At 55.9% G+C, this 13,287-nt stretch overlaps 1 protein-coding gene across 4 annotated transcripts; it reads left to right on the forward strand.

Annotated features, from left to right (window-relative positions):
* Window positions 1-2,452: 2,452 nt before the first annotated feature.
* Window positions 2,453-12,254, forward strand: ZBED1 (zinc finger BED-type containing 1). Of its 4 annotated transcripts, none has more exons than XM_045537686.1 (3): window positions 2,477-2,608; window positions 4,674-4,780; window positions 9,840-12,254. In XM_045537686.1, the coding sequence occupies exon 3, from the start codon at window positions 9,896-9,898 to the stop codon at window positions 11,984-11,986; it is 2,091 nt and encodes a 696-aa protein (XP_045393642.1). In that variant the 5' UTR covers window positions 2,477-2,608; window positions 4,674-4,780; window positions 9,840-9,895; the 3' UTR covers window positions 11,987-12,254. The 4 variants fall into 4 exon arrangements, with proteins under 4 accessions (XP_045393644.1, XP_045393642.1, XP_045393643.1 ...); XM_045537687.1 differs by lacking the exon at window positions 2,477-2,608 and adding an exon at window positions 2,877-2,960; XM_045537688.1 differs by lacking the exon at window positions 4,674-4,780 and having other exon boundaries at window positions 2,453-2,608.
* The last annotated feature ends 1,033 nt before the right edge of the window (window positions 12,255-13,287 follow it).

The raw sequence follows: 13,287 nt of genomic DNA on the forward strand, positions 1-13,287 counted from the left end.
GATTTTGACCTTCTGTGACCCCTGAGGAAGCGACCCAGACAACCACAGTCTCTTTGCCGGGTGCACCTGAGGATACCTGGGCATACCTGGCCGCACCTGAGCACACCTGGCCAAGCGGGGAAGCCCCAGGCCTTGGTGTTGCCGGGGACCCTGGGGAGGCCTCCTGGCCTCAGTTTCCTCATCTGTAGGATGGGGGGTTGCCAAGACCAGAAGGACATTTCTTAACCCAGCCTGGGGGTCTCCTGTCCACCCAGCAGGTCTGTGTGTGTACCATCTTAGATCTACACCAGAGCCCACCCCAAAGCTGTCAGTGGAGGGGTGCAGCCTGCACCCCGGAGTGCCCCAAACTGCTGGGCTGGGGTCTGGGATGAAGTTGGGCCCGGAAACGTCACTCCTTATGGGGCTGGGGGCCAGGGCTCCAGAGGAGTAGGGGTCCTGGCGGGGGTCAGGTGAGGAACAGGTGGAGATCCTTGCTCCTGGACCTCTGCTGGGTTTGGGGTCTGGTCCTGCTGTGTGTGTGTGTGTGTGTGTGTGTGTGTGTGTGTGCGCGCGTGCGTGCGTGTGGAGGGTGCTGGCCTGGAGTCCAGGTGGCTGTTGGGGGCCGGGGAGGCTCTGGGTGGGGGTCTGAGGTTCCAACAGGTGTTAAGGTCCCCGTGAGCTCTGGGGGTGCCAGGCTTGGGGTCTCTGTGGCGGACTGGGTGGGGGTCTGAGGGTTCTGGTGGGGTGCAGGTCTGGGTGGGCGTGCTCAGGGGTCTTGGAGGGGGTCGATAGGGGGTTTCAGCTTTTGTCCTGGCAGAGTCTGGGTGGGGGTCCTATGGAGGTCCCTGTGGGGGGCTCTGGGTATCAGTCTCCCATCCCTGCAGGGGGCTGGGCAAGGGTCTGTCATCCCCACAGGAGTCTGTGGTTCTCTTGCAGGGTTCCAGTAGAGCCCTGTGGTCCCTGTGGGGGTTGGGGACGGGTCTGTGGTCCCGGCAGTCGTCTCAGTTTCCCTGTGGGGTCCGAGTGGGGCTCTATGGTCCTCCAAGGAGTCTGGGGTTCCCTGGAGGAGGTCTATGGTTTTCAACTTGGTCTGGGGTCCCGGTGGGGATCCGGGTGGGGGTCTGTGGTCCTGGAGTGGGTTGGGGGAGGGCCTGGAAGCCTGGTGGGTGTGTGTGTGGGGGGGTCCTGTGGTCACAGTGCAGGCCCTGGTTGTAAGGTGTTTGGATGATCGGAGCCAGAGAAAGAAAGACGAGCAGAGTGGAAAGGGGCAAGCAACCAGGCATCATCTGAGCCCTCCCGGCGAGGTTCACGGTCCCGAGAGAGGGGCCAGAGAAGTCCACGGCCCAGAAGTTTGGAGTAGGCTCATACATGGTTTTTAAAGTTGGGGGATGGGGTTTTTTTTTGGCGCGAAGAGTCGGGCATTTTCCGTTGCGGTTTCAGGGCAGAGCGTGGAACTGCCAGGTCGGGGACTGTTCCCGGATGTCGCCGACTGTGACAGTCGGGCAGGTGTTGGGGCGCAGGAGGATGAGCATTTAGAGGGGGTGGGGCAGGGGTCTCCTGGAGACCGGCTCTGAGCCAGTCTTACACTGGGGAGGTTCGGTGGTCCGTGGCAGGTGTCTGGGATTCCGGGTGGGGGCCCGTGTCCCCGGTGGGGTCTGTGGTCCCTGGCTGGGATCTGGGTGGGGGTCCGTGGTCCCAGTGGGGTCCAGGTGGAGGTTCTGGGTCCCTGCAGGACATAAACGTCCGGGGCGGGGTCGGGCAGGGGTCCCGGGTCCCAGCAGGGGTCCAGATGAGGGCTCCATGTCCCGGGTGGGGTTTGGGTAGGGGGTCCGTGGTCCCTGGTGGGGGTCTGGGATTCTCGGCGGGGGTCTGTGGTCCCTGGCTGGGATCCGGGTGGGGGTCTGTGGTTTGGTCCGGCAGGGGTCCCTGCGGAGGTGTGTGTGGGGGGGGGCGCTCCATGTTCCCAGTGGGGTCCAGGTGGGAGTTCTGGGGTCCCTGCGGGAAATTTGCGTCCGGGACAGGGATCGGAGCGGGGGTCTGCGGTCCGGGAGGGGTCCGGGCGGGGGTCTGCGGTCCGGGTGGGGTGCAGGGGAGGGGTCTGTGGTCTAGGAGGGGTCCTGGGGGGGTGTCTGTGGTCCGGGTGGGGTCCAGGTGAGGGTCTGCGGTCCGGGTTGGGATCCAGGGGAGGCGTCTGTGATCCCGGAGGGGCTCGGGCGGGGGTCTGTGGTCTAGGAGGGGTCCTGGCGGGGGGGAGGTGTCTGTGGGCGGGGGTCTGCGGTCCGGGTTGGGGTCCAGGGGAGGGGTCTGTGGTCCTGGAGGTGCCCGGAAGGGGGTCTGCCGTGCGGGAGGGGCCCGGGCGGGGGGCCGCGGCCGGGGCGAGGGTCGGGCGGGGGCTCGGAACGGCGATCGCGGGCCGTGCGCCGCGCGGGGCGGGGCGGGCCGGGGCGGGCGCGCTTCCGTCCGGCGGGGCTGCGCGGTGTCCCGCGGGCGGCGCGGAAGCGGTGGCGCGGCCGGGCAGCCATGTCGCCTTTGTCTGCGGCGCGGGCGGCCCTGCGGGTCTACGCGGCCGGCGCCGCGGTGGTGCTGGCGCAGCTGCTGCGCCGCTGCCGCGGGGGCTTCGTGGAGCCAGGTTAGCGGCGCGGGAGGGGTCGCGGCGCGCCGGGCTCGGCGGGACCCCGGGGCGGGGGCGGGCGGGCCCCGTGTGACCTGGGCGGGGGCGGCGGGGGCTGCGCGCTCCCGGGGAGGCCCTGCGCGCCCCAGCCCGGTCCGGCCTCCGCGCGCGCGGCCTCCCCGCCTGCCGGGGCCCGGGGTCGTCCCGAGAAGCCGGGGTCCCCCCCGGGGGCCATGGCAGGGTCCCCCGGGGCCCGCACGCCGCGCGCCCTGGACCTCAGGCGGCTCTGCGCGGCGCAGGGGGTCCGGCCGTGAGCGCGCCCCTGGCCCCGGGAGCGGGGGGCGTCCGGGAGCCCGCGACCCCCACCGCGGTAAGTCGGCGCCGGCGCTTCCCGGGGGACGGGCACAGCGCGCACGGGGCCGGGGGTCGCGTCTCGGGGCCCGCGGGAGCCAGCGCGGCCTCAGCGGGAGGGCACTTCCGCTCAGTCGCAACTTTGTTTCTCTGGCCTTTATAAACATCCTCTGAGTCGCGGGTCTCAAACTTTCTGGTGTCGGGACCCGTGTGCCGTCGTTTTACGGATGTGGCCTGTATTTATTAATCCGTTTACACGTTTGGAGCTGAACCACGGATGGCCACACCAGAAAAAAAAATTTTGTTTTCCCTTGGGGCCATGGTGTTTTATTAGGAAAACAGAATAAAAACTTGGGAAACAAAACGATCCTTTCTCCTGACATGAAAAATTTGTTATTTTTTTTTTATATATAGTTTTCTGGGCGTGAGTTCTGTGCAGCTGGGAAAATAGTTCTTGGGGCCCCCAAGGTGAGCGTGAGTTAAATACAACTCACGTGGCCAGTAATGTGTTGACACCAGGAAACCTGCCAGCGTTTATTTAGAAACTGCTAAAAATCGAAGTGGAATACATCTGTGCTATGTTAGGGTGAATGATTGAGGACACTTTATTTTTAAGTGAAAAAATAACGATCTTCCAAAACAAAGGATTCAGAGGGGAGGGTGTTGTTGTTTTTTTTTTTTTTTACCTTGTAGGCCATCTCTCAAAATGTCTGGCCTAGGCCGTTGGCTGTGTCTCTGCTTTCAGAATGACAGCGGGTCCGAGGGGCCTCAGAGACACTGTGTGTCTGGTGTTTGCAAGCCTAATAGCATTTGCGTATTGTTGTGAAAATACTTTTGACTTCCTCTGTTCTCCCACTGAAAAGGCCTCGGGACGGCAGGGGTCCTTGGGTCACACGTTCAGGAAACAGCTTCATTAGGGGCAGGTATTTTTAAAGGAATCTCAACCCTCTTCAAACCTATACCCCCTGGGAAAAACAGTTTTTTAATTTTTCTGTGCACTAAGCTTTTAGTTTTCTGATACACCACATTTCAGTAGGTTTAAGCCACTTATAGTAATTGGAGAGTGAGGAACAATTTGTACCCTGGGCTTTAGAGGTTGGGGTGGGGGCCGGGGGTGGGGGGAGGCGAAAATGTTTCTCTTGAATCAGTTGTCGCTGGCAAAGGGAAGAACTGGTTAAAGCCACAGAAGAATGGTGCCGGTCTTGTAGGTCATGTTTATCTATGCAGTTTTTGCTGCTTAGTCTGCTTAAGGCTGTTAATGCTCTCAGGGTAGAGGCAGAATTAAACTGAGAATTAAATTTAAGCCTGGCAGGGCAGTACGTGTAGCAGCAAACCCAAATGCTGGCCTTGAAGGCTTGTCTGTTGTGCGTCAGAAATGTGTGCATATTGTCCTCTCTTATTGATTCGTTAAAAAAAAAAAAAATGGGTTGTTACAAGACAAGCTACTGATGAAGTCATGTGTCAGCCAAGGGACTCTGCACCTGTGTGTGGAGACTGGAATCCCTTTCTATAAAGATTAACTTTATTAGCTGACCTTCCCGGAACCACTTCCTGTCTGTGGATTAGAAATAATTTTAGATTTGTGTGATTTGTGTGCTGGTGGCCGGCTTCCTAATCAGCATTTTGCTTTTGCTTCTAACTGGCAGGACTTAACCTTTGCCCGGGAAATGTCGAACTTTGCCCCGTGCTGATCGGAAACACCTGTATTTCTTTTTTTTTTCTCTCTCCTTAGAACTTCCAAATTTAATGTGCTCTTGGACATTTTATAAAGGGAATACATATGGCACACACTGTGATTGACCTGGGATTGTATGAAAACAAGGAAGAAACCGCTAACATGTAAGCTACCCCTGAATGCTGTTTTGTTAAAGCTCATGATCTCAAAAGAAGATAGTTACAAAGTATCCATAGGTGTTGGTCCTGTCTTTACAGAGATGGTTTATAGGCAAATTGAGAATTCCTGTAACAGAGTCTCTCTCTGTTTTCTTAACACTGTATGTAGGTGTCCATGCAGTAAGTTATATCTATCGGCCGGATTTCAAAATATGTGATTTCATTAGTGTATTTAATATCCCGATATGATGTAACAGCTCAAACACTGATAATGCCCTGAAACCTGTTGAAAATGGCCCTTTTGTGTAAAGTCTCTACCTGCCATTATTAATAACAGGATGGTCTGTCAGGTACTAAATTTTCTCTGAGGCTTCACATGAGTTTTGAAAAGGAGGGAAGATCGAAGAGGCCTGTTTTCGAGCCTGGTTCAAAAAGTGCACAGAATTTTCCTTAAAAATCCTGCGGGAAATAGGAGGCCATAGAATACTCCTTAACCTTCTGGGATAGAAAATGGATGTGCAACTGCTGTAGCAGAGGAGTGAGTATCTACCAAAAAATACATCAACAGGACCACTTAGAAAGCTGTTTTAGGAATAGTCCTAGTTTTCAAACTATAGGGTTAAAAAAAAACCTAAGAAAAGCTATAAAGGGAAAGGGAATTCCTGTTGGTTTTATGAACAGTGGCCACAGGCATCGTGTAGAACACACAAGTTTTCCAACTTCTCCATCACGGGGTCCTTTTATTCTTTCACAAAATGAGGACCCCACAAAAAATTTGTTTATTTGTTTGTGTAAGTGATACCAGTCAGTAATTTACCCTATGAGAAAGTAAAACAGAAATTCAAAACATGTTTAATAATTTATTTAAAAGGAATGATAATAAGCCAATTACATGTTAGTACCAAAAACATATATATTTGTTTACATATTTTTAATGGACAAGCAATAATTGTATATATTTATGGGCACAATGTGGCATTTTCATGTATATCTACATTGTGGGATAATTAAAGTAATATCCCTCACCTCACTTGCTTATTTATTTATTTCTGGTGGCGAGAAGATTTAAAATTGTTTTAAGAATAATAAGTTTTGATCTCTCATGAGTTTCATATTTTCTTATGCTCTTGTATTGTTATTCAACTGGAAGAACTTAAAAAATGGTAGCTGTAAGGAGATGGATATCTTGAGTAGTGATCATTTCACTATGTGTGTGCATGTCCAAACATCATGTTGCACGCCTTAAATATATAATTTTATTTAAAACCAAGTAAGTACCAAAAAAACTACTCTTTAGCAATTTTGAAATACATAATACATTGTTATTAATTAACTATAGTCACCATGCTGTGCAGTAGAGCACAAAATTTATTTCTCCTGTCTGAGACTTGGTACCCTTTGACTATATGCTGTGTATTTTTTAAACAAAAAGTAACTGTGATCTCCAAAACAACACAACATTAGGGAGGAGAGTAGCTGCATTCTAGGGTGTTGCTGGCCTGTTTGGCTGAAGGAGAGGAGACTGGGTTCTTCCTCCTTGTGTCTTGCGATGTGCCCGTTCTGTGGGGTCACACAGGGGCAATCCGGAGGCTTCTCTCGTGCGTGTGCAATTGAAAAAGGCAGGACCCGGCCGGACCCCTGGCAGTGTCTTGGGGACAACACCCCGGTAAGGCTAGGACCATCCTTTGAGAATGAACCAGTCAGAGGCTGCTTGGAAGAAAAATTTATTTGGGGCCTGTGTGGGAAACCACCTGTTACTGCATGGTACAGACAGGAGATTGTGCAGACAATAGATTGTGCAGACAAAGGATTGTGCAGACTGATGGTGGATTGTGCAGGCAATAGATTGTGCAGACTGACCATGGATTGTGTAGACAGGAGATTGTGCAGACAGTGGATTGTGTAGATGGTGGGTTGTGCAGACAATGGATTGTGCAGACTGATGGTGGATTGTGCAGACAATAGATTGTGCAGACTGACCGTGGATTGTGCAGACAGTGGATTGTGTAGACGGTGGGTTCTGCAGGTGGTGGGTTATCTTCTCCAATGACACACTTTGTTAGGGATTTGGGGACAAAACATTGCTCCAGGTGCCAGGACCCCTTTCAGCCTAATAATCATAATAATAATAATAAAATATTATAATAGAGCAGAAGACTTATTCTTAGTAAGAGGACCTCTTTCAGCCTAATAATAATCCTAGTATAATTCTAATGGAATAAAAAACTCATTCTAGGCAATAGGACCTCTTTAAACCAAAGAATAATCCTAGTATAGTTCTACTAGAATAAAAAACTCATTCTAGGTAACAGGACCTCTTTCAACCAAAAAATAATCGTAATAGACTATAAAGCTTTTTTTTTGAGGCATCAGGATGTTTTTTGGCCAAACAACAGTGATGGTGATGATGATGTCATAGGAAGATCTGGTAGAGCCTTACTGGGCACTCGGGTAGGACTGAGAAGCTAACATTTCCGTGCAAAGAGTGAGGCGTTTTCAGATGCTTTCTGTTTCCCTTCGCTGCTTTCTGCACGTGCGGGGGCTCCGGCCTCACTCTGGTGCAGAACGGGCAGTTTTGGGATTTTCCCTCTTTCGCGAGTCCCGACAGAGGACGTTGTGTAGGGCTCCCCCGCACGTCCTGTGGAAGCTCTTTCCCTCAGCGCCTGCCTTAGTGCGGACCGGGGCGCTGGGGTGGCGGGGGGACCAGACTCCACCGCCCCCGCCTTGGGAAGCGAGGCCACTGAGCTGCGGGGACGCCCAGTGAACCCAGCACACTGCGGTTCCTTCCGGGTAAGCCTCAGGCAGACAGCGCTGACGGACAGCCTGCATGGCTGGGTGTGACTGTCCGTGTGAGGATGTGGGGGGCGTTCTGAGACCCCAAATGTCATCGAAGGTGACATTAACACTCATAATACCTTTCGTAGTTTCATCCTGCTGCTATGTGTGTCCTGCGGTTACCATAGCAAAGTGCCACAAACTGGGCGGCTTAAGACAACAGGAATGTGCCCTCTCCCCGTCCCGGAGCCCAGGAGTGTGAGACGCAGGGGTCTCGGGGCCGCGCTCCCTCCGCAGGCTCCAGGAGAGGCTCCTTCCTGCCTCTCCCAGCTCCTGGGGGCTCCAGGCGTCCCTGGGCTTGTGGCCGTGTCACTCCAGCCTCTGCCTCCGTCTCCACGTGGCTTCTCCTCTGCGTCTGTGTCTCCTCTGCTGTCTCTTAGGGGGACACCTGTCACTGGGTTTAGGGACCTCCCTGATCCAGGATGGTCTCATCTTGAGATCCTTCACTTAATTATATCTGCAAAGACCCCTTTTGCTAAACAAGGTTTCATTCCCACGTACCTGCCAGACACAACTTTTTGAAGGGGGGGTACACTATTCAGCTCTCTAGAGCAGGGGTCTCCAACCTATGTTGTATTGTGTAATTATCTCATTCTATATTACAATGTAACAATAATAGAAATAAAGTGCACGAGAAATGTAATGCTCTTGAATCATCCCCAAACCATCGCCTGCCCCTGCTTCTCCCAGCCCCGCCACCCCATGGAAAAATTGTCTCCCATGAAACCGGTCCCTGGTGCCAAAATTGGGGACCACTGCTCTGTCATCATTATTGAAATTTGCCTGATGTAGCTCTGAACATATTCCCAACACTGAGAAAAAATGCCTGGGAGTGGGGTGCAGTTTGTTATTTAACCTCCTGAGTGCTATCCTGGAAGTTTGCAGATTTAACTGGCATCTTTTAGCCAAACCCGGCTGTCCTTTTGGGTCTCCCGGGCACAGAGGTGGCCTTTGAATGGTGGCCACAGGGGACGTGTGGGCATGCCATGACAACAGGAACCCCCAGGGGCTGGCATCTGGGTCATGCAGACCTCCACGCTGAGCCCAGTGATGTTCACACAGGTGCACCTGTGCCTAGCAAAGCTGCATTCTACCCACTGGTGGGCTACGTGCAGCGGACCCTTTGAGGACTTGCAGGGATTGAGAAATGGGTGGTGACCGAGACGTGGTCACAGAACAGGGATGCCCCTGTCCTGAACACAGAGCCTGCGGTGGTGTTCCAAATGGCTTCATTTGAAAGCATGAAGGTTGAACGGGTGTGGTGGCTCACGCCTGTAATGCTAGCACTCTGGGAGGCCGAGGCGGGAGGATTACTGGAGGCCAGGAGTTCAAGACCAGCGTGAGCAAGAGGGAGACCCCATTTCTACTAAATATGTAAAAATTAGCCAGGCGTGGTGGTGCACACCTGTAGTCCCAGCTACTCGGGAGGCTGAGGCCGGAGGATGGCTTGAGCCCAGGAGTTGGAGGCTGCAGTGAGCTATGATGACGCTACTGCACTCTAGTCTGGGCGACAGAGGGAGACTCTGTCTCAAAAAGGAAGGAAGGAGAGAAGGAAGGAAGGAAGGAAGGAAGGAAGGAAGGAAGGAAGGAAGGAAGGAAGGAAGGAGAAGAAGAAAGCATAATGTTTGAGAAGGCTGTCACTGCCTGTTAGCCAGATTAAAGACCACCTTAGCCAAATCGACATTCCGTTTTTGCCTCTTCAATGCACGTGACCGATCTCCCCTGGCGGTTGACATCAGTTCTTGCTCTCGGGGATGAGGGGTTCGCATGGTGACGGTGGTGTGTCTCCCGCAGTGCTTGTGGGGTCCCTACGCGAGGACTTTCCCCCAAAGTGACACCCCGGGCTCCCCGACCCGGTGGGTGCCTGGCGGAGCTCCGGGAGCCAGGAAGCAGTAAACAGGCGCGTGCACCAAGGAATGCGCTGCGGTGAGCACCCCTTCGAAAATGCCACTCTCGAAACCAAAAAAACGTGTCTTTTCACACATACGGAGTCGCTGCCATGTAGGATTAACCCGGAAGAAAGAGCGCGATCGTGTGTCAGACTCTTCCCCTGCGCTTTGCAAAAGCCACCCGCAAAGAAGCCGGGGCCCGTCGGGGGGTCACCGCGAACGCCCTTCGCTTCAAAGCGGAGCTGCTTGGGTGCCCGCCCGCCCGCCCGCCCGCTCCCCGGCGGGGCTCCCGCGTGTGCCCGGGTCCCTTCTCACGCTGTGTTTGTCTTGCTGCTTCTTAGCAGGTGCCCACGCATGAGCGGCGGCGCGGCAGGCGGGCGGCTCCGGCGGGGACGCGATGGAGAGTAAAGGCGCGGACGGCTCGCAGGCGGACCTGAAGCTGGTGGCCCACCCGCGCGCCAAGAGCAAGGTGTGGAAGTACTTCGGCTTCGACACCAACGCCGAGGGATGCATCCTGCAGTGGAAGAAAATCTACTGCCGCATCTGCATGGCGCAGATCGCCTACTCCGGGAACACCTCCAACCTGTCCTACCACCTGGAGAAGAACCACCCCGAGGAGTTCTGCGAGTTCGTCAAGAGCAACACGGAGCAGATGCGCGAAGCCTTCGCCACCGCCTTCTCCCGGCTGAAGCCCGAGTCCTCCCAGCAGCCGGCGCCCGACGCGCTGGCCGTGAAGTCCGGCCACGGCCACGAGAGCAAGAAGCAGCAGGAGCTGACGGCCGCCGTGGTGGGGCTCATCTGCGAGGGGCTGTACCCGGCCTCCATCGTGGACGAGCCCACCTTCAAGGCGCTGCTGAAGGCGGCCGACCCCCGGTACGAGGTCCCCAGCAGGAAGTACGTCTGCAGCAAGGCCATCCCTGAGAGGTACGGCGCCGCCCGCGAGGGGATCCTCAAGGAGCTGAGTGACGCCTCGTGGTGCGGCATCTCCACGGACATGTGGCGCAGCCAGAACCAGAACCGCGCCTACGTGACGCTGGCCGTCCACTTCCTGGGCAGCGTCGGCTCCCCCAGCTGCCTGTCCCTGGGCTCCAGGTGCCTGAAGACCTTCGAGGTGCCGGAGGACAACACGGCGGAGACCATCACGCGGGTGCTCTACGAGGTCTTCATCGAGTGGGGCGTGGGCGCCAAGGTGTTCGGCGCCACCACGGACTGCGGCAAGGACATCGTGAAGGCGTGCTCCTTGCTGGACATCGCGGTGCAGATGCCGTGCCTGGGGCAGACCTTCAACGCCGGCATCCGGCAGGCCTTCCAGCTGCCCAAGCTGGGCGGCTTGCTGGCGCGCTGCCGCAAGCTGGTGGAGTACTTCCAGCAGTCCCCGGTGGCCATGTACATGCTCTACGACAAGCAGAAGCAGCAGAACATGGCGCACTGCATGCTGGTGAGCGACCGCGTGTCCTGGTGGGGCAGCACCTTGGCCATGCTGCAGAGGCTCCGGGAGCAGCAGTTCGCCATCGCTGGCGTCCTGGTGGAGGACAGCAACAGCCACCACCTGATGCTGGAGGCCGCCGAGTGGGCCAGCATCGAGGGACTGGTGGAGCTGCTACGGCCCTTCAAGCAGGTGGCGGAGATGCTGTCGGCCGCCAGGTACCCCACCATCAGCATGGTGAAGCCTCTGCTGCACATGCTGCTCAACACCACCCTCACCGTGAAGGAGACCGATTCCAAGGAGATCAGCATGGCCAAAGAGGTCATCGCCAAGGAGCTCTCCAAGACCTACCAGGAAACGCCGGAGATCGACATGTTCCTGAACGTGGCCACCTTCCTGGACCCGCGCTACAAGAGGCTGCCCTTCCTGTCCGCCTTCGAGAGGCAGCAGGTGGAGAACCGCGTGGTGGAAGAGGCCAAAGGCCTCCTGGACAAGGTCAAAGACGGGGGCTACCGGCCGGCCGAGGACAAGATGTTCCCTGTGCCCGAGGAGCCCCCGGCGAAGAAGCTGGCGCTCACGCCCACGCCCGCGCCCACCTGCGCCATCAACCACATGCTGGCGGAGATCTTCTGCCAGACGGGCGGCGTGGAGGACCAGGAGGAGTGGCACGCGCAGGTGGTGGAGGAGCTGAGCAACTTCAAGTCGCAGAAGGTGCTCGGCCTCAACGAGGACCCGCTCAAGTGGTGGTCCGACCGCCTGGCGCTGTTCCCGGTGCTGCCCAAGGTGCTGCAGAAGTACTGGTGTGTGACGGCCACGCGCATCGCGCCCGAGCGCCTCTTCGGCTCCGCGGCCAACGTGGTCAGCGCCAAGAGGAACCGGCTGGCCCCGGCGCACGTGGACGAGCAGGTGTTCCTGTACGAGAACGCCCGCAGCGGCGCGGCGGAGCCCGAGCTGGAGGACCAGGACGAGGGCGAGTGGGGCTTGGACCAGGAGCACGTCTTCTCCTTGGGGGACGGCGTCAGCGGGGGCTTCTTCGGCATCAGGGACGGCGGCTTCCTGTAGGGCGGACGCGTCCCGCCTCCGCTTAGGGCTCCTTGCTTTGCCGTGAATATCCACCGCGCCGGCTTGGTGGCCATCCGCGGGGCTTTGAAACCAAGAGGAAAAGGCGTGGGAAAAATAAAGACAGAGAAGCAGCTTTGCGCTCTGGCGCCTGCTCTCGGCGCGCTCTCCACGGTGGCGTGGCAAACCTCAGCTCCCGAGAGCGCTGCCGCCCGGGGGACGCTTTCCCTTCGCAGCCGCTTAGGACATCCTGCAGAATTCGCAGCGCCAGTCCTCCCTGGGAGGGCTCAGAAGTAAACCCAAGGAGATCCAGGTGTCGGGGAGAACGGGCCTTTCCCCAGCGCCCTCCGACGCGGGGCTGCTGCGCTCCGGCGTCCCACGCGTTCGCGTTTACATTTTCTCCGGAGCGGGCACCTTGCTTCTGGGGAACGGGGGAGAGATTCTTTGCCCAGGACGCCCTTCCTGGAAAGAGAGACACGTTTTGTGTTTGGAAACGAGCGTGCACCACGAGCATACAATGCAGACACTTATAAAAATGAAAAAAAAAAAAAAAAAAAAACCAAAACAAAACCAAAAAAGGTGTCCAATGTGTTATGTTCTCTGCATGATACCGGGAACGAGTCTTTCCCCGTTGTGGGAATTATTCGCTCTGTAGACGCGGGCGGTGACAGCCGCTAGCTCGCGGGTCCTGAGGTGGCTGCTTTTGTGTCTGATGCCTGAGTGGTCCGGTTTTGCGAGAATCAGTTTTTTTTTGGGGGGGGGAATGGAGGGGATGGGTGAGAGTAAGGCCATTCCTTTGAAGCGTTGTTTTAAAGTCTGCACACCAGCTTTTTGGCGTAGACACGGGCGTTTTAGATTTGATTACGGGAAAGGATTCTTGAGTTCCTTTTTTAAACTCAACACCATGGGTGCGACTCATTGAAAAAATCACTCACGGATGGTTTTACCTTGAGTGAGGGAGTCATTGTGGGTGTGTCTGAGGGTCCAGGGAAATAGGTGACATTTTCCAACATTGAGAACTGCTCTTTTCTTTTTTTTTGAGGCAGAGTCTTGCTCTGTCGACCGGGCTGGAGTGCAGTGGCGTCATCATAGCTCACTGCAACCTCCAACTCCTTGGCTCAAGCCATCCTCCTGCCTCAGCCCCCTGAGTAGCTGGGACTATGAGTGTGCACTACCATGCCTGGGTAACTTATTCTTACTTTTTGTAGAGATGGGGTCTTGCTGTGTGGCCCAGGCTGGTCTGGAACTCCTAGTCTCAATGCATCCTCCCACCTGGGCCTCCGAAAGTGCTGGGACTACAGGTA

Source organism: Lemur catta, chromosome X, assembly GCF_020740605.2.
Source record: "Lemur catta isolate mLemCat1 chromosome X, mLemCat1.pri, whole genome shotgun sequence".
Lineage (NCBI taxonomy): Eukaryota > Metazoa > Chordata > Mammalia > Primates > Lemuridae > Lemur > Lemur catta.

Excerpts from the sequence above, each read along its gene's own strand:
- ZBED1 (XM_045537688.1), top strand. The coding sequence starts at position 9,896 with ATGGAGAGTAAAGGCGCGGACGGCTCGCAGGCGGACCTGAAGCTGGTG.